Source organism: Salvelinus namaycush, chromosome 31, assembly GCF_016432855.1.
Source record: "Salvelinus namaycush isolate Seneca chromosome 31, SaNama_1.0, whole genome shotgun sequence".
Taxonomy (NCBI): domain Eukaryota; kingdom Metazoa; phylum Chordata; class Actinopteri; order Salmoniformes; family Salmonidae; genus Salvelinus; species Salvelinus namaycush.
This window is the reverse complement of record NC_052337.1, coordinates 47,275,328-47,294,511: the sequence shown is the minus strand read 5'-3', so window position 1 is coordinate 47,294,511 and position 19,184 is coordinate 47,275,328. Positions and strand designations below refer to the sequence as shown.

The 19,184-nt window shown below is 44.5% G+C and overlaps 1 protein-coding gene across 1 annotated transcript in view; it reads right to left on the bottom strand.

Annotated features, from left to right (window-relative positions):
- Nucleotides 1–3,976: 3,976 nt before the first annotated feature.
- Nucleotides 3,977–19,184, bottom strand: part of LOC120026015 (neurogenic locus notch homolog protein 1-like) — a 66,743-nt gene continuing 51,535 nt past the window's right edge. Inside the window, exons 27-34 of the mRNA XM_038970793.1 lie at nucleotides 18,997–19,142; nucleotides 16,919–17,132; nucleotides 16,744–16,834; nucleotides 16,417–16,579; nucleotides 8,174–8,472; nucleotides 7,738–7,885; nucleotides 6,622–6,719; nucleotides 3,977–6,345 (exon numbers count right to left, since the gene is read on the bottom strand). Of these exons, the coding sequence (XP_038826721.1) occupies nucleotides 5,068–6,345; nucleotides 6,622–6,719; nucleotides 7,738–7,885; nucleotides 8,174–8,472; nucleotides 16,417–16,579; nucleotides 16,744–16,834; nucleotides 16,919–17,132; nucleotides 18,997–19,142 (2,437 nt within the window). The 3' untranslated portion in view covers nucleotides 3,977–5,067. The remainder of the gene's footprint in view (nucleotides 6,346–6,621; nucleotides 6,720–7,737; nucleotides 7,886–8,173; nucleotides 8,473–16,416; nucleotides 16,580–16,743; nucleotides 16,835–16,918; nucleotides 17,133–18,996; nucleotides 19,143–19,184) is intronic.

Sequence of the window (19,184 nt, the reverse complement as noted above, 5' to 3'; positions counted from 1 at the left end):
TACATGCTAAAATTCCCCCTAGTTCCTACAGACAGTGAGTCCCGTGGCTGCTATAAAAAAGCAGGCAGACAGGCATTGAGGCATTCAGTTACTGTTCGATTGAACGTTAGAATGGGAAAAACAAGTGACCTAAGCGACTTTGAGCGTGGTATGATCGTCAGTGCCAGGCGTGCCCGGATCCAGTATCTGAGAAACGGTCGCCCTCCTGGGCTTTTCACGTACGACAATGTCTAGGATTTACAGAGAATGGTGCGACAAACAAAAAACATCCAGTAAGCGGCAGCCCTGTGGGTGAAAACAGTTTGTTGATGTGAGAAGTCGAAGGAGAATGGCAAGAATCATGTAAGCTAACAGGCTGGCCACAAACAGACAAATAATGGCACAGTACAACAGTGGTGTGCAGAATGACATTTCAGAAAGCACAACTCTTCGATCTTTGTCCCGAATGGATATTGCAGCACACAACCACACCGGGTTTCTTTCCTATCAGCTAAAAACAAGAAGCAGCTCCAGTGGCCCCGCGATCACCAACACTGGACAATTGAGGAGTAGAAAAACATTGCCTGGAACCAGTGGCTTGTATTCATGTATACAAAGGGAAGCCAGGCTTCCCCAAATATAAAAAATAAATACAAATAAAAAATGTATTTCGTCTCTCTGTTTTCATCATTTTCTGTCAATTCGCAAGTGACTGAATCTCACCAGAGAAATCATCTGAGCGAGGGAAACAGCGCCTCTCTGTCTCAGTATGTGTAGCCCATGTATCTGATGCTGTGTGGAACAAAAGACTATGACATATGCCAGCAAGCATTTGGCTTCCCTTGATAAAAACAATAAAAAAATAATTAGCCAATCAGCGTTGAGCTAAGCTCAACTGTGTGTTGTCCTGGCACAGCAAAACGCCCACCAAACGCCCCCCCATACACCAATCAAATTGGTGAGCAAAAGGTCATCATTGTCAGAAAAACGTGTCTTAATTATCTGTACAGGCCAATGATTACGATGGCGATTCTGACCTATCCATAAATGAATATGTTGCGCAACTGGCCTGAGACGATTGAAGTTCAATATGTAGCCTAGTAGGCTCACGTTAACTAGCTAGCGAACTTAGCTGGTTCATTCGAAGAAGTTAGGCTAGTAAGCATTTTAGCTAGGTAGCCTATGAAAACGAAAAGTAAAAGGGTACAGACCGTTTTGCCAACATGAGAGAGGAGGACGGCTTTGTCGTTCAACTAGTCTACAAGTAGGGTGAGTCCCCCAAAAATGGTTTTCACGCACACACACACAGATAGACAGAAATCAGTATCATGGACAGCCACATGATATTTAGCAACACCGATTGGGCTAAATTGTTTTTGGTATATTGAAGTTTTTCTGCAGTGTATTAAACTAAGTACACTGCTCAAAAAAATAAAGGGAACACTTAAACAACACAATGTAACTCCAAGTCAATCACACTTCTGTGAAATCAAACTGTCCACTTAGGAAGCAACACTGATTGACAATACATTTCACATGCTGTTGTGCAAATGGAATAGACAACAGGTGGAAATTATAGGCAATTAGCAAGACACCCCCAATAAAGGAGTGGTTCTGCAGGTGGTGACCACAGACCACTTCTCAGTTCCTATGCTTCCTGGCTGATGTTTTGGTCACTTTTGAATGCTGACGGTGCTTTCACTCTAGTGGTAGCATGAGACGGAGTCTACAACCCACACAAGTGGCTCAGGTAGTGCAGCTCATCCAGGATGGCACATCAATGCGAGCTGTGGCAAGAAGGTTTGCTGTGTCTGTCAGCGTAGTGTCCAGAGCATGGAGGCTCTACCAGGAGACAGGCCAGTACATCAGGAGACGTGGAGGAGGCCGTAGGAGGGCAACAACCCAGCAGCAGGACCGCTACCTCTGCCTTTGTGCAAGGAGGAGCAGGCCACAAATGTGCATGTGTCTGCTCAAACGGTCAGAAACAGACTCCATGAGGGTGGTATGAGGGCCCGACGTCCACAGGTGGGGGTTGTGCTTACAGCCCAACACCGTGCAGGACGTTTGGCATTTGCCAGAGAACACCAAGATTGGCAAATTCGCCACTGGCGCCCTGTGCTCTTCACAGATGAAAGCAGCTTCACACTGAGCACATGTGACAGACGTGACAGAGTCTGGAGACGCCGTGGAGAACGTTCTGCTGCCTGCAACATCCTCCAGCATGACCGGTTTGGCGGTGGGTCAGTCATGGTGTGGGGTGGCATTTCTTTGGGGGGCCGCACAGCCCTCCATGTGCTCGCCAGAGGTAGCCTGACTGCCATTAGGTACCGAGATGAGATCCTCAGACCCCTTGTGAGACCATATGCTGGTGCGGTTGGCCCTGGGTTCCTCCTAACGCAAGACAATGCTAGACCTCATGTGGCTGGAGTGTGTCAGCAGTTCCTGCAAGAGGAAGGCATTGATGCTATGGACTGGCCCGCCCGTTCCCCAGACCTGAATCCAATTGAGCACATCTGGGACATCATGTCTCGCTCCATCCACCAACGCCACGTTGCACCACAGACTGTCCAGGAGTTGGCGGATGCTTTAGTCCAGGTCTGGGAGGAGATCCCTCAGGAGACCCTCCGCCACCTCATCAGGAGCATGCCCAGGCGTTGTAGGGAGGTCATACAGGCACGTGGAGGCCACACACACTACTGAGCCTCATTTTGACTTGTTTTAAGGACATTACATCAAAGTTGGATCAGCCTGTAGTGTGGTTTTCCACTTTAATTTTGAGTGTGACTCCAAATCCAGACCTCCATGGGTTGATAAATTTGATTTCCATTGATAATTTTTGTGATTTTGTTGTCAGCACATTCAACTATGTAAAGAAAAAAGTATTTAATAAGAATATTTCCTTCATTCAGATCTAGGATGTGTTATTTTAGTGTTCCCTTTATTTTTTTTGAGCAGTGTATATAGTCGATTTGATTATGTTTAAATGTTTAAGTTGAAATGGTGCTGAAATAGCAGAGGCAGTGCTCCTGTTGTGGTTCTAAATCAGTAGATTTTTGTTGTTGAGTAAACTGTCAAAATCGTTAACTTGACCATGCTGCAGGTCATATAACAGTTTTTTTTTTACATGCAATATTTGCTTCGTGGACTTCACTGGACAGATGTTGCTCTCCGGTTTTGTCAGGAAACAAACATGTGTACTTTATGTGTCTTGTACATGTGTCTTTTTTTGTCATGGCCTTATTGTATATCACGATGGCGTATGAACGATTGGGTTATAGAGCCAACAACGGTTTATATCAAAACATAGGCTGTAATATTGCTTTTTTTACTGGGATTGGCTTACCTAATGATTTTACCCACGCACCGTTCTAGCCTGGAACATGACAGCGAGTTCAGTTTACTTGAGTGCCTTGTGCAGTTCCCAGACCTCAACCCAAAAGAGCATCTTTGGGATGAGATGGAACGGGCTGTTCACATCATGAATGTACCGCCATCCAATCTGCAGCAACTGCGTGATGCCATCATGGACCAACATCCCTGTTGAACGTTTCCGACATCTTGTAGAATGCCCCGAAGAATTCAAGCTGTTTATGGAGGCAAAGGTGGGTCCGACCCAGGTACTAGATGGGTGTACTTACTATGACTGTGATATGTGGTTGTCCCACCTAGCTATCTTAAGATGAATGCACTAACTGTAAGTGACTCTGTATAAGAGTGTCTGCTAAATGACTAAAATGTAAAGGTAAAAAAAATAATCCATAAATTGATTTCATATCTATAGGCTACAATGAGATTTTCTGCATTTATCAAAGTCCCATCAGGTAGCCTGATTTCAGATGTGTCCATGTAAACAGGATTAATAGGGAAATCATTCCGTTGCAAAGCATGGAAACGATCGAATCAAACTGTAATATTCATCTATTGTGGTTAGTCAATCACATTATAGTGTGAATGTAACCATTAATAAATCATAAAACATGTAATCCATAACTGCAAGCTTAACAGTGCCCTTTATTGAATCAAGAAGATATTTGACAGGAAATACTTTTTGTTTGCAAACATTGCATGTACATACACCTTTGAATGACATTTCTTAAAACACTTATCTCTGATCTAGTTTATAAATGTGACATAACAGACACCTATGCCATGCTCCCCACAAAGCGCAGGTGATGTCATCAAACACACAAGAAGAACTTCCTTCTTTCTCTCATACACACACAAAAAGCATCCTCGATTTAGAGGACACTCACTGGGAATCTCACCAAAGATGACATTTTTGCCTTCAAAGGAGCAAAATAACAGTGACACACCATTGTAGAATAAGGCATGTGTAAGATGTAATTTGTCTTTAAGTTTTATCTCATGTCCTGGATGAACTTACCGTTGCACTTTCAGTCAACACAGTTTCCCAGCGGGACTCACCTGGTCCCATTCTAATCCCCCAAACTCATTTTACCGCAGACATCAACCGTTAAACTGACAGGGGTGGCATTTTGGACACACTTTAAGACACAGGTTTGATCATCCATCCTCTAGCGCATACTCAGTGTTAAGACTTAATGAATTGTCGTTCAGTAACAAACTTGCTTCAGTTAAAAAAGATGAGGTTATACATCTAATCAATTAATACTGGAACTTTTACAACAAACATTCCCCTGAAAAATATATTATACAAAACATCATAATGACAATGCACTCCCAAAATAAAACAGTGAAAATTGGTGCACGATCCAGTGATGAGAGCAACATAAGACACCAATAAATAGCCAGTGTTCGCACAGTCAGTAGCCTCTGCGTCACGGTAGATAGACATACTCCTTTCCTGACGCCCTGTCCCCAATCTCCCCTCACACACAGCCCAGGTTCCCTCCCAATAAAAAAAAAAAAGCTGAAATATAAAAGCATCTTCTTTATATCATGTCAAAAAAGTACATAAATAAAACATTTAAAAAACAGTTCTTGTCGTTAGTATAAAAATTGGTAATAAAAAAGGAGAATCTTCAGTCAGGTCAGATGTTCTTGTCCATTATCCATTTAAAAGTATTTTTGATTTAGTTTTCCTATTGATGAGTCCTTCTGTCCACTCTACTTAAACTGGTTAGGGATAAGGCCCATCTGAGAATGCAAACTCATTGGAGGACTGGAGATGCCCTCTGACCAATCAGACATATTGGAATGTGGAGACGAGCTGGACCATTGGTCAGGGGATCCGGGGGAGGGAGTTAGAAAGGGGTGGTCAGGCACCTGAAGCTGGTGATTGGGTGTGTTGTCTATTGGGCCGGAATAGCTGTGCTGGGAGGGTGGGGTGAGGAACTGTGTGCCGAGAATCTGGGTCTCCTGGGGGAGGATGGTGTGGATGGGGACCGAGCGACCCGCCCCGTTGCCCTGCTGCAGGTCCGAGCCGCTCAGCTCGCTGCTCAGGAAACTCTGGCTCAGGACCTGGCCGGCCGTGGTGGAGTTGGAGTTCTGGTGCTGGAGCTGCGGGTTCTGCCGGGAGTGCATCTGTTGCATGAGGTGGGGCGGCGTGCCCAGATGGCTGGTCTGCAGGCCCTGGTAGCCCATGATCCGGGACAGGGTGGCAGTGGGGACCCCGCGGAGGGGAGCCATCATACCGTGGGACATGGGAAGGCCTTGGTTGAAGCCACCCTGCTGCCCGAGACCCGGGTGCATCCTGGAGTGCCAATCACACTGTCCTCTTCCCCCAGCTCCGCCCATGGCCATAGTGATGGTTCCCTGGCTGCTGGGGCTAGAAACAGGCAGGTGGGACAGGCGGGGAGGGTTCGGGTCAAAGGGCATACGCCCCATGTCCTGCCCCTTGCCCATGCCCATCTGACCCAGGTGGCTGTCTCCACTGCCTTGCAGGTGGTTGAACGACATGGGCGGAGACTGCTGGAATGGCGATGTCATTGGCGGCGACGCCACGTCGGACAGGTACCCGTGGGGCGACTCCAGGGAGTCGACGGGCGAGAGAACGGCTGAGCTGTCCAGCAGACTGCCCTTCCCGTCCAGGGACTTCTTCTTCCGTATCCTCATATCTTTGCCACCATCCTTCCCTCCAGAGCCTGGCTTGCGGACCTTCTTGCCTGGGGCGGTGGGCTTGAGGCTGCCCAGGTATCCGTTGGGGGAGCACAGAGGAGGGGACAGGCTGGTGGCGCTCAGGGTCCCATTATGGAGCCCTGGGCTCCTCACCAGGTTGTATTCATCGAGCAGACGGATGATGTCATGGTGCATTCGCTCCTGGGCGATGTCCCGGGGCAGCTGGTCCAGGTGGTCGGTGATCTCACGGTTGGCAAAGTGCTCCAGCAGTACCTTGGCCGTCTCATAACTGCCCTCTCTGGCTGCCAGAAAGAGAGGAGTTTCCTCCTAGAGAGACAGAAAACAGTGCGTGAGAAAATGTTTATACAATACTTTATTTTACATTCGATTGTGATTATTCTTTGATCCCTTGAACAATGGTGGCATTTACTGGAATGGCATTGCACAATCAGCGTTTAGTATTTTTTCTCAACATTTCGAAATACACCATTGCGCATGTAACAATTACACACATAACTACACAAGTTGGCAAATAGTAGTTTCACTAGTGTGTCAACTAGTGTGATATGTAAGAGCCATGTTTGTGTGACCCATGTTTTTCACCTTGTTGTTCTGCATGTCTTTGTTGGCGCCATTCTTCAACAACACCATGGCAGCATCCACGTTGTTGACAGCTGAAGCCCAATGAAGGGCAGATTTACCTGGAGAAAAAAATTAAAATACATAAAAGGATGGATGATTTAATACAAAAGCAAATAACCTGCACATTCCTAGACCATGGTTGTATTCATCGAGCAGACGGATGATGTCATGGTGCATTCGCTCCTGGGCGATGTCCCGGGGCAGCTGGTCCAGGTGGTCGGTGATCTCACGGTTGGCAAAGTGCTCCAGCAGTACCATAGTCCATGAAGATGGGTCAGCCGGTTAAGGGCAAATCTCAAATTACACCCATTCCCTTAGTACACTGTGTGGGAGATATGTGAATGTGAATAGAACCAAAGTAAATTCAGTGTAACACGGAACCCAAACCGGCTGCGCGCGTGCGCCATCGTGCATAAATTTATTTTGTCCCCCCACACCAAACGCGATCACGACACGCAGGTTAAAATATCAAAACAAACTCTGAACCAATTATATTAATTTGTGGACAGGTCGAAAAACATTAAACATTTATGGCAATTTAGCTAGCTAGCTTGCACTTGCTAGCTAATTTGTCCTATTTAGCTAGCTTGCTGTTGCTAGCTAATTTGTCCTGGGATATAAACATTGAGTTGTTATTTTACCTGAAATGCACAAGGTCCTCTACTCCACCAATTAATCCACACATAAAACGGTCAACCGAATCGTTTCTAGTCATCTCTCATCCTTCCAGGCTTTTTCTTCTCTTGATTTTATATTGCGATTGGCAACTTTCATAAATTAGGTGCGTTAACCGCCACTGACCTCGTCCGTCTTCAGTCACCCACGTGGGTATAACCAATGAGGAGATGGCACGTGGGTACCTGCTTCTATAAACCAATGAGGAGATGGGAGAGGCAGGACTTGCAGCGCGATCTGCATCACAAATAGAACTGACTTCTATTTTAGCCCTTGGCGACGCAGATGCTCGTTGGCGCGCGTGAGCAGTGTGGGTGCAATAATGTAATATTATAGATTTCTAAATGTATTTTGCAACGCTCATGCACGCGACGTGAGCGGTGTAGTCAGCCTGTAACCTACCAAAGTCATCGATGGCGTTGGCATCAGCATGGCAGTTGATAAGCTCATCCACCATGCCTTCCACAGCCAATCGGGCAGCCAGGATCAGAGGAGTCGTTCCATCATGCATGCGGGCGTCAAGATCAGTTGCCCGGTTCCGGATCAGAATCTGAACGAAAAGACAGACACCTTTAGTGAACATGTACAGTACAGGCTAAATCTGAGAGCAAAGTCCAAATGCTTAACTGGTAATAGGGAATGCTACATATGGCATTGTATATAATAGCATTTTCAATTCACGTAAATGCACCTTTTTGCACACGCTTTAGAAAAGCATTTTGATAGTCCACAAATGAAAAGTGGCATATAAAATGAATGTATTTATTAATTCAGAGTAGCACTATGCTAATTATGTAGCACTACTAGAGTACTGTAGTAGTTTAGAGAACTCTGGTACCTGGAAGACTCCCTGTGCGTCTGCAGCCACAGCGGCGTGCAGTGGAGTGCGCCCCATGTTGTCCTGGACGTTGGCGTCGGCGGTGGACTCCAGCAGTCGCTTGGCGGCGTCGGAACGGGCGTAGCGGGCGGCAAGGTGAAGAGCGGTCTCGCCTGTGCGGTCCGTCTGGTTGTGCAGGTTGGCTCCCTGGTAGATGAAGTCAGAGATTATCTCAGCCGAAGGGTCCTCCTCCTCCTCACTGTTCCCCATCTCCAAGCCTCCCCCGCTGCACGATGCGATCATTAGAGGAGTGAAACCGTCTGAGAGATGGGAGGTGGATAGAGAGAAAAAACACACATTAGGACAAAGGGCAAATACTTGATTTAAACTGAGTGGCACTCCAGTCTCCTTTTCTTCTCATTTAACACCTGGTTTACTTAACAATAGGTGGGCATGGGGGTGTTGGCCTTTGCTCTTTTGTTTTAGTTATTGCTCCTCTATTGTCCCTCAAGCAAGGGGGTGTTAACTCCAAATGACACAACGACAAGGTTCCAGTTTAACAAAGTTTACTCTACTATATGAACACACTACAAGTAGCCATTACACTCAAGGCTAGGTCCATCAACGACAAGACTTCCTGCGCATGCGCACTCTTGACTGAGTGATAGCCCCGTAATAACAGAAATATAGGGGTACTTAAAACATGAACTTAACAATCTCCCCCTTTTCTTTAAAGACAAATAAAACATCAACAACATAATTAAATGTCCAAGTATTATTCAAGATCCCCATTACAAATGGGTTGTGTGACAGTTCTTATTTGTATTACTCAAGCTGCCACTTTCCATTACTGAGAGCCTGTAGGAGCGAGAGCCTGTAGGAGCACAAGACCGGATGCTCCTTTTTTAGTCAGACAGTCAGCAAGCTGTTCCTTTGTGGTCGACCACAGAATCCGCTGGATTCTCTGTGCTTGAATAAGTTCCTTGATGCTGCTAATCTCGAAGTCTTTTCTCTGTGACAGACTTGGTTGACTTCACAGCATCAACTAATGAGTAGTTGTCAGTGACACAAACTACAGGTAGAAAGTGCCATTTTGTCCCACCAGTGTTAACCTAGCGAAGCATCACTGAAGACAACTAGTTTCAAAGAGTCATCTTTTCCAACATGCTGAAACTTTAAAGTCACTTGTTGTGATTTCAGTTTAAGAACAACTTTGTTTGCCTCATGAATGGTTTGTACAGTGTTTTGTGTTAGATGCCAAGTTGCAACCATCAAACCAGGTCTACTCTGTCTCGCAGCCCATAAAATTTGTCCTATCTTTGACCTCAATTGACCAGCTTCAATTCCACATAGAGGGGAATTCCTTTGTACGGGTCTTGAAGAATCCATGTGGATGGGTTGAAGATTCTTGATATAGCTCTCCTGTTGCATCAGTATTTTTCTATCAACTGCAATAAACTCTATGCCAACATAACAAAAATGATCATGCTCCTCACGGCTAACCTGGAAAACAGCTTTGAGGTGTGGAATCACAGTTGAAGCAAAGGTCTGTGAGCCACCCCAGATAAAGTCATCAACATGACAGGCAAGTACTCCAGTCACATTGCAGTCTTGATCAAGCCAATAGAAGACTGCAGGATCCACTTGTGACATTTTTCCACCTGTACTCAGCATTGTTGCCTTGACTTTGTTGTACCAGTAGAGTGATCCATCTGCCAGTCCATACACACACTATTTTAGTTTCCACAGTGTTCCTTCGCTTTTAGCTTCAGGCGGAGGTCGGATGTGAATGTCCCTTGACAGCTCTGTTCCCTGCAAAAATCCAGATTTGATGTCTATGGAATTAAGTTTCCATTTTTTCTGGCAGATCACTGACATCAGCAATCTGAGTGACTCTGAGGCGCATGTCGGTGAGTCTTTTGGGAGTTCTTTAGCAGCCAGCTCCTCAAAACCTCTAGCCACTAGACGTGCTTTAGGCACTATTCCAGTTAAGGATTCTTTAAGGGTACACACCCACCTTGTTGAGAAGCATTTTTGGCCAATGTCTTTGACTTCCTCAAACACTCCATTTTTCCTCCAATTACTGAGCTCATCTAGCTTAGCTGAGTCAAATGACACGTCCTTTGTTTCAAGTACATCATCATTTTGAATGTCATTCTGTTTTTCTCAATTTTCCATTGGTTCAATTCTGATATTATCTACAAGTGACAGGTCAGCTGACCCTGTTGTACCAGAAAGTGTAGCTGGTTCAGAGTACTGCAAGTTGTACCAGTTCTTGTGTTTTGCTTTTCCTGCTCGTCCAATGACGGTTGCTGTATGTGGAATACCACTTTCTCTGTCCGTGTATTTAACAGGTTGTCCAGTTTTCAGATTGGAACAACCATGTTCTCTTAACACATGTGGCTGTTGAATGTTTTCCTCATTTGAACGCTCAACAGTATTACCTGTGGCATGGTTGAAGGTCTCTGCTCCATTTCCTATGTCAGTTTCGGTGTCCATATCATTGGATGCGACATCTGGTAGGTTTGTGTCTGTTACTGTGTCCTTTTTGTCATTTTCATTAGGAGACTGATTCTCAGCAACAGCCCCTCTATCTTGTTGATCATTTACTTTCCGCAATCTTGAGTGATGCACCCTGACAATCATGCCTCCGTGCCTCACAAATATCACCACACCATCTTGACCAATGACTACTCCCGGTCCTTTCCACTCTTGACAGTCAACTCGTTTGTAGTACACTTTGTCTCCAGACTCGTACTTCTCATCATCATTATTCCCTGAACTGCTGAGTAACTTTTGAAGTCTGTTAACTGTATCATGTCCAAACTGTTTGTAAAGCTTTAACAATACTTTGTGTTTTTCTTTAGTGCTCATGTTCTCTGTGACTGTCAGAATCTTCATGTGCTCTGTGTCAGTCAGAATCTCATTTTTGCATGGACACTGTGTGATGTCTTTGTCTAAAATGTTTACACAATAGTGGCCTGAGGTAGTAAGTTCAAGAGTCACTGGTTGTTTAAACATCACTGCCTTGTCATTTTTTATGTCTAGTACAGCCTCTGCCTTCTTGAGGGAAGCTTTGCTTAATAGTAAGGGGATATCTGTAGGGACCACCTCTGTTTCAATGTGACACTTAGTCTGACCAATTTTTGCTGGTATCTTAACTCTCTTGGTAGAATGGACAATTCTCCCATCTCCAAATTTGAAAGCTCTGTTGCTTGGTGTGTCAATCATATTTTGTACTTCTTTCATATTTAGTTCACTGACATAGCTATCAAGCCATTTTGCCCCACACACTGTCCGTGTACATGCAGTATCAATCACAGCAGATCCTAAGGATTCAACTATAAAAATCTCAGTATCAGAAGCAGATTCATTTGAAAACAGTGTAATGTTACACTGCTCTATCTCTGTGTTTACATTTTCCTCTGTTAGTTTAACTTGTTCATTTTTATGAGGACAGTCTTTAACCCAATGGTAAGTGCTTTGACAGATAGCACATTTCGATCTCCTTCCATATTTGTCCAGTGGATTTGTGCCGGGAAATGGCGCCCTCTTCTGGTTGTCTTGAGAACGTGACTTGTTGGCGCCTTTTCTGTGCTGCTCGGTGTAATATGCTGCGTCACTCACTTGCATTCCATCTGTTATTGGCGTGACAGACGTCTTTTCACCAAATATTCTTTTTAGTGCCGACTTCATAGATGCAAAAGTCAGCACAGTACAAGCAGTCAAAGCCAACTGTTTCTCCCTACCATCTAGACAGGCAGTGTCTAGCAACTTGAACCCTAACACTGCATCCGGGAGAACCATGTCTCTACCATCTAGACAAGCAGTGTCTAGCAACTTGAACCCTAACACTGCATCTGGGAGAACCATGTCTCTACCATCTAGACAGGCAGTGTCTAGCAACTTGAACCCTAACACTGCATCCGGGAGAACCATGTCTCTACCATCTAGACAAGCAGTGTCTAGCAACTTGAACCCTAACACTGCATCTGGGAGAACCATGTCTCTACCATCCAGACAGGCAGTACCTAGCAACTTGAACCCTAACACTGCATCTGGGAGAACCATGTCTCTACCATCCAGACAGGCAGTGTCTAGCAACTTGAACCCTAACACTGCATCCGGGAGAACCATGTCTCTACCATCTAGACAAGCAGTGTCTAGCAACTTGAACCCTAACACTGCATCTGGGAGAACCATGTCTCTACCATCTAGACAGGCAGTGTCTAGCAACTTGAACCCTAACACTGCATCTGGGAGAACCATGTCTCTACCATCTAGACAAGCAGTGTCTAGCAACTTGAACCCTAACACTGCATCTGGGAGAACCATGTCTCTACCATCTAGACAGGCAGTACCTAGCAACTTGAACCCTAACACTGCATCTGGGAGAACCATGTCTCTACCATCTAGACAGGCAGTACCTAGCAACTTGAACCCTAACACTGCATCTGGGAGAACCATGTCTCTACCATCTAGACAAGCAGTGTCTAGCAACTTGAACCCTAACACTGCATCTGGGAGAACCATGTCTCTACCATCCAGACAGGCAGTGTCTAGCAACTTGAACCCTAACACTGCATCTGGGAGAACCATGTCTCTACCATCCAGACAGGCAGTGTCTAGCAACTTGAACCCTAACACTGCATCTGGGAGAACCATGTCTCTACCATCCAGACAGGCAGTGTCTAGCAACTTGAACCCTAACACTGCATCTGGGAGAACCATGTCTCTACCATCCAGACAAGCAGTGTCTAGCAACTTGAACCCTAACACTGCATCTGGGAGAACCATGTCTCTACCATCTAGACAGGCAGTGTCTAGCAACTTGAACCCTAACACTGCATCTGGGAGAACCATGTCGTACTTGCGCATTCTATTGTACCTCTGTTCGAAATCAATGATGTAGTCCGCCATTGCAACCGAAATATCTCTCGTAACACTGTCAAAGTTTGAATATGCCTCGTAGGCACGGTCTTTCTCTTCTTTAAGAAATACAGAATCCAGTGCTGTGATCAAAGTTCCCATACCGTCATCCTTGTTCAAATCCTCAACGGATATTTCCAGTGCTGTATCTCTCGCTCTTCCCTCGAGCGATAATACCACCGCAAGTGCTTGCTTTTTCGCGTCCAGATTAGTAACGCGTGTCCAGATTCCCAGTTCATTTTTCCAACTTTCGTATGACCTCTTCTCGTCGATGCGAGGTGGCACATTGTAGTTAGAAACCATCCTCTGCTACCAATGTTAACTCGAAATGACACAACGACAAGGTTCCAGTTTAACAAAGTTTACTATACTATATGAACACACTACAAGTAGCCATTACACTCAAGGCCAGGTCCATCAACGACAAGACTTCCTGCGCATGCGCACTCTTGACTGAGTGATAGCCCCGTAATAACAGAAATATAGGGGTACTTAAAACATGAACTTAACAGGGGGGAGGCCAATATCATCACAAATGCAAAAAAAAATTAATCACTGGAGGACGTCTTTAATGTTACTTCTAAACAAGTCATGTGACAGGGGGGTATGACAGAGACACTATATAGGCCCCCCATATCAGACGTCCTCCAGCTACTCCATCCAAGAGGGGGAGATCAACAATTTGTGATTGTGGAGGCCAGGTCATCTGATGAAGCATTCCATCACTCTCCTTGGTCAAATAGCCCTTACACAGGCTGGAGGTGTGTTGGGTCATTGTCCTGTTGAAAAACAAATGATAGTCCCACTAAGCGCAAACCAGATGGGATGGCATATCCCTGCAGAATGCTGTGGTAGCCATGCTGGTTAAGTGTGCCTTGAATTCTAAATAAATCACTGTCACCAGCATAGCACCCCCACACCATCACACCTCCTCCTCCATGCTTCACGGTGGGAACATCACATGCAGAGAGATCATCCATTCACCTACTCTGTGCCTCACAAAGACACAGCGGTTGGAACCAAAAATCTGAAATTTGGACTCCAGACCAAAGGACAGATTTCCACCAGTCTAATGTCCATTGATCGTTTTCTTGGCCCAAGCAAGTCTCTTATTCTTATTGTTGTCCTTTAGTAGTGGTTTCTTTGCAGCAATTCGACCATGAAGGCCTGATTGACGTAGTCCCCTCTAAACAGTTGATGTTGAGATGTGTCTGTTACTTGAACTCTGTGAAGCATTTATCTGGGCTGCAATTTCTGAGGCTGGTAACTCTAATGAACTCATCCTCTGCAGCAAAGGTAACTCTGGGTCTTCCTTTCCTGTAGCGGTCCTCATGAGAGCCAGTTTCATCATAGTGCTTGATGGTTTTTGCAACTGTACTTGAAGAAACTTTCAAAGTTCTTGACATTTTCTGGATTTACTGACCTTCATGTCTTAAAGTAATGACGGACTGTCATTTCTCTTTGCTTATTTGAGCTATTCTTGCCATAATATGCACTTGGTATTTTACAAAATATCTTCTGTATTCCACTGCTACCTTGTCACAACACAACTGATTGGCTCAAACACATTAAGGAAAGAATTTCCACAAATGAACAAGGCACACCTGTTAATTGAAATGCATTCCAGGTGACTACCCCATAAAACTGGTTGAGAGAATGCCAAGAGTGTGCAAAGCTGTCATCAAGGCAAAGGGTGGCTACTTTGAAGAATCTCAAATATATTTTGATTTGTTTAACTTCTTATGGCTGCAAGGGGCAGTATTGAGTAGCCAGTTAAATCGTGCCCATTTCAAACGGCCTCGTACTCAATTCTTGCTCGTACAATATGCATATTATTATTACTATTGGATAGGAAACACTCTCTAGTTTCTAAAACCGTTTGAATTATTTCTCTGAGTGAAACAGAACTCATTCTGCAGCACTTTTCCTGACCAGGAAGTGGAACGTCTGAAATCGATGCTCTGTTCTTCTTCATGCCTATACATGGGCACAAGACCTATTAGTATACATACACGTCATACACCTTCCTCTGGTTGTCAAGAGGCTGTGAGAGAAGAAATGAGGTGATTATCTCGATCTGAGTTGGAACACATCATCTTGGAATCTCGTGTCCACCATTTTCGGTACTCTGAATAGCGCGAGCTGGACAGTGTGATTGCCTTTTGTTTAGCTTCCGTTATAGGCGACTACAATCTCCGGCTTTGATTTTATTTGATACATGTCACCATATCATCGTAAAGTATGTTTTTTCAATATGGTTTCATCAGATTATTGAAATTTTTTCGGGAGTTTTGCTGTGTTCCGTTCTCTTCCGTTTGTTGACATGGAGAGTGTCGTGGCACCCGGCTAGCGCGCTTGCTAAATGAAGAGGGAAAGTGTCCGTTCTGAATCCAAACAACGACTGTTCTGGACAAAGGACACCTTGTCCAACATTCTGATGAAAGATCAGCAAAAGTAAGACCCATTTTATGATGTTATTTCATATATCTGCCGTAGTCGCCGGCGCCCAAGTGTTTCTGGCTATTGTGCTAAGCTAATATAACGCTACATTTTGTTTTCGCTGTAAAACACTTGATAAATCGGAAATATTGTCTGGAATCACAAGATGCCTGTCTTTCAATTGCTGTACACTATGTATTTTTCAGAAATGTTTTATGATGAGTATTTAGTTATTTGGCGTTGGTGTCTGTAATTTTTCTGTCTGCTTTCGGTGCAATTTCTGACTGTAGCTGCAATGTAAACTATGATTTATACCTGAAATATGCACATTTTTCTAACAAAACATATGCTATACAATAAATATGTTATCAGACTGTCATCTGATGAATTTGTTTCTTGGTTAGTGGCTATTTATATCTTTATTTGGTCGAATTTGTGATAGCTACTGATGGAGTAAATAACTGGTGGAGTAATGAAAAATGGTGTCTTTTGCTAACGTGGTTAGCTAATAGATTTACATAGTGTCTTCCCTGTAAAACATTTTAAAAATCGGACATGTTGGCTTGATTCACAAGATGTGTACCTTTCATCTGGTGTCTTGGACTTGTTAATGTGTGAAAGTTAAATATTAAAAAAAAATATCTTTTGAATTTCGCGCCCTGCACTTTGAGCTGGCTGTTGTCATAAGTGTACCGACGTCGGGCTTGCACGCCAAACAGGTTAACACTTTTTTGGTTACTACATGATTCCATATGTGTTATTTCATAGTTTTGATGTTTTCACTATTATTATATAGTAGAAATAAAGAAAAACCCTGGAATGAGTAGGTGTGTCCAAACTTTTGACTGGTACTGTATATAGAGAGAAAAAAAGAGCAGAGGGAGATCCTCACACACCTGGGCCTCGGACATTGACGTCCATGCAGTCATTCTCGATCTCTCCCTGGGGAGGCGTGGGGGCGATGGAAGGGATCCGCAGATCAGCCGCATCCAGGTGTTGCTGGGTCCACTGTCTGTGGTCAGTGCGGTCATCTAGGTCCAACATTGCCTGCTCCTCAAACTAACACAGAGACAAACATGGTCCATCAACTATCGTACAAAAGATCCAATAAACGAATACAGGGCAACACAATCTCTGTGACCACACAATACACATTATGTGTACACTATTTTATACATTTAGTGGTTGTACATGGTCTGTGTAGGTTTCAGATGCTCTCTTACCCTAAAGCGTCTCGAGTCTGGCTCCTCCTCTCCCCACAATCCATTCTGGCTGTCGTCCATCAGAGAAATGTCCAAAATGTTCTTCAGTGGCCTGATGGACATAGGAAAGACCAGTTAGATAAGCCACACATGAAAAGACACACACACACACATAAACACGCACGCACGCACTTACTTGAGTCCCACAGAGTCCTCTCCTACGGGCTCTCTGCGTTTCTTCTTGCTGGGCTCAGACACTTTGAAGCCCTCAGGGAACCAGAGCTGTCCGTGCTCCCGTCGGCGTTTACGTGACACCAGCACCCCCAGGCAGATGAAGCCCAGTACAGCCAGCCCCAGGAACACCACGTACATGGGGTATAGCTCAGAGGATGCAGGGGTGGGCTGCACACCTGGGAGAGAGGGGCAGGGAGAGTACAGCATGTCAGAATGAGGACACAACCGTTGTACTATGTATGTAATTCTTACAGTTGAAGTCGGAAGTTTACATACACTTAGGCTGGAGTCATTAAAACTCGTTTTTCCAACCACTCCACAAATTTCTTGTTAACAAACTATAGTTTTGGCAAGTCGGTTAGGACATCTACTTTGTGCATGACACAAGTAATTTTTCCAACAATTGTTTAGACAGATTATTTCACTTACAATTCACTGTATCACAATTCCAGTGGGTCAGAAGTTTACATACACTAAATTGACTATGCCTTTAAATAGAAAATTCTGTCATGGCTTTAGAAGCGTCTGATAGGCTAATTGACATAATTTGAGTCAATTGGAGGTGTACCTGTGGATGTATTTCAACGCCCACCTTCAAACTCAGGGCCACTTTGCTTGACATCATGGGAAAACCAAAGAAAAATAGCCAAGTCCTCAGAAAAAAAATTGTTGAACCTCTGGTTCAGCCTTGGGAGCAATTTCCAAACGCCTGAAGGTACCATGTTCATCTGTACAAACAGTAGTATGCAAGTATAAACACCATGGGACCACGAAGCCGTCATACCGCTCAGGAAGGAGACGCGTTCTGTCTCCTAGAGATGAACATACTTTGGTGCGAAAAGTGCAAATCAATCCCAGAACAACAGCAAAGGACCTTGTGAAGATGCTGGAGGAAACAGGTACAAAAGTATTGACATAACCTGAAAGGCCGCTCAGCAAGTAAGAAGCCACTGCTCCAAAACCGTCATAAAAAAGCCAGACTATGGTTTGCAAATGCACATGGGGACAAAGATCGTACTTTTTGGAGAAATGTCCTCTGGTCTGATGAAACAAATGACCATCATTATGTTTGGAGGAAAAAGGTGGACGCTTGCAAACCGAAGAAAACCATCCCAAACGTGAAGCACGGGGGTGGCAGCATCATGTTGTGGGGGTGCTTTGCTGCAGGAGGGACTGGTGCACTTCACAAAATAGATGGCATCATGAGGGATGAAAATTATGTGGATATATTGAAGCAACATCTCAAGACATCAGTCAGGAAGTTTAAGCTTGGTCGCAAATGGGTCTTCCAAATGGACACTGACCCCAAGCATACTTCCAAAGTTGTGGCAAAACGGCTTAAGGACAACAAAGTCAAGGTATTGGAGTGGCCACCACAAAGCCCTGACCTCAATCCTATAGAAAATTTGTGGGCAGAACTGAAAAAGCGTGTGCGAGCAAGGAGGCCTACAAACCTGACTCAGTTACACCAGCTCTGTCAAGAGGAATGGGCCAAAATTCACCCAACTTATTGTGGGAAGCTTGCGAAAGGCTACCCGAAACGTTTGACCCAAGTTAAGCAATTTAAAGGCAATGCTACCAAATACTATTTGAGTGGATGTAAACTTCTGACCCATTGGGAATGTGATGAAAGAAAGAAAAGCTGAAATAAATCACTCTCTCTACTATTATTCTGACAATTCACATTCTTAAAATAAAGTGGTGATCCTAACTGATCTAAGACAGGGAATATTTACTAGGATTAAATGTCAGGAATTGTGAAAAACTGAGTTTAAATGTATTTGGCTAAAGTGTATGTAAACTTCCGACTTCGACTGTATGTGCTCTACGTCTGTCTATGTGAATATCTGTATATTGGCATGCTGTATGACACACATTTTTCCTAATGGATGCATATAAAGTCACCATCATCATCTAAATCACAAGCATTAAAGTAGTTCTTAGCCTATTTTCATAATTTCATAGTCATATTTTATGAAGGAGAGACATTTTTTAATGGAGAATATTTCAGCTGGAGAGATACTGTATGTTGGTACTTACTGGTGACTGCCTCGATGTAAGGAACATTGAGATTCCCGCTGGAGGCCAGTGCTCCCAGGAACGCGGCGACGTCGGTGGCGCTCTGGAAGCATTCCGTGGACTGCTGGTAGCACTGGCGGTTATCAATCTCCAGGTATACCACCGACCTATCAAAGAAGGAGAGAGTTAATTCAACCAATAATAGGGAA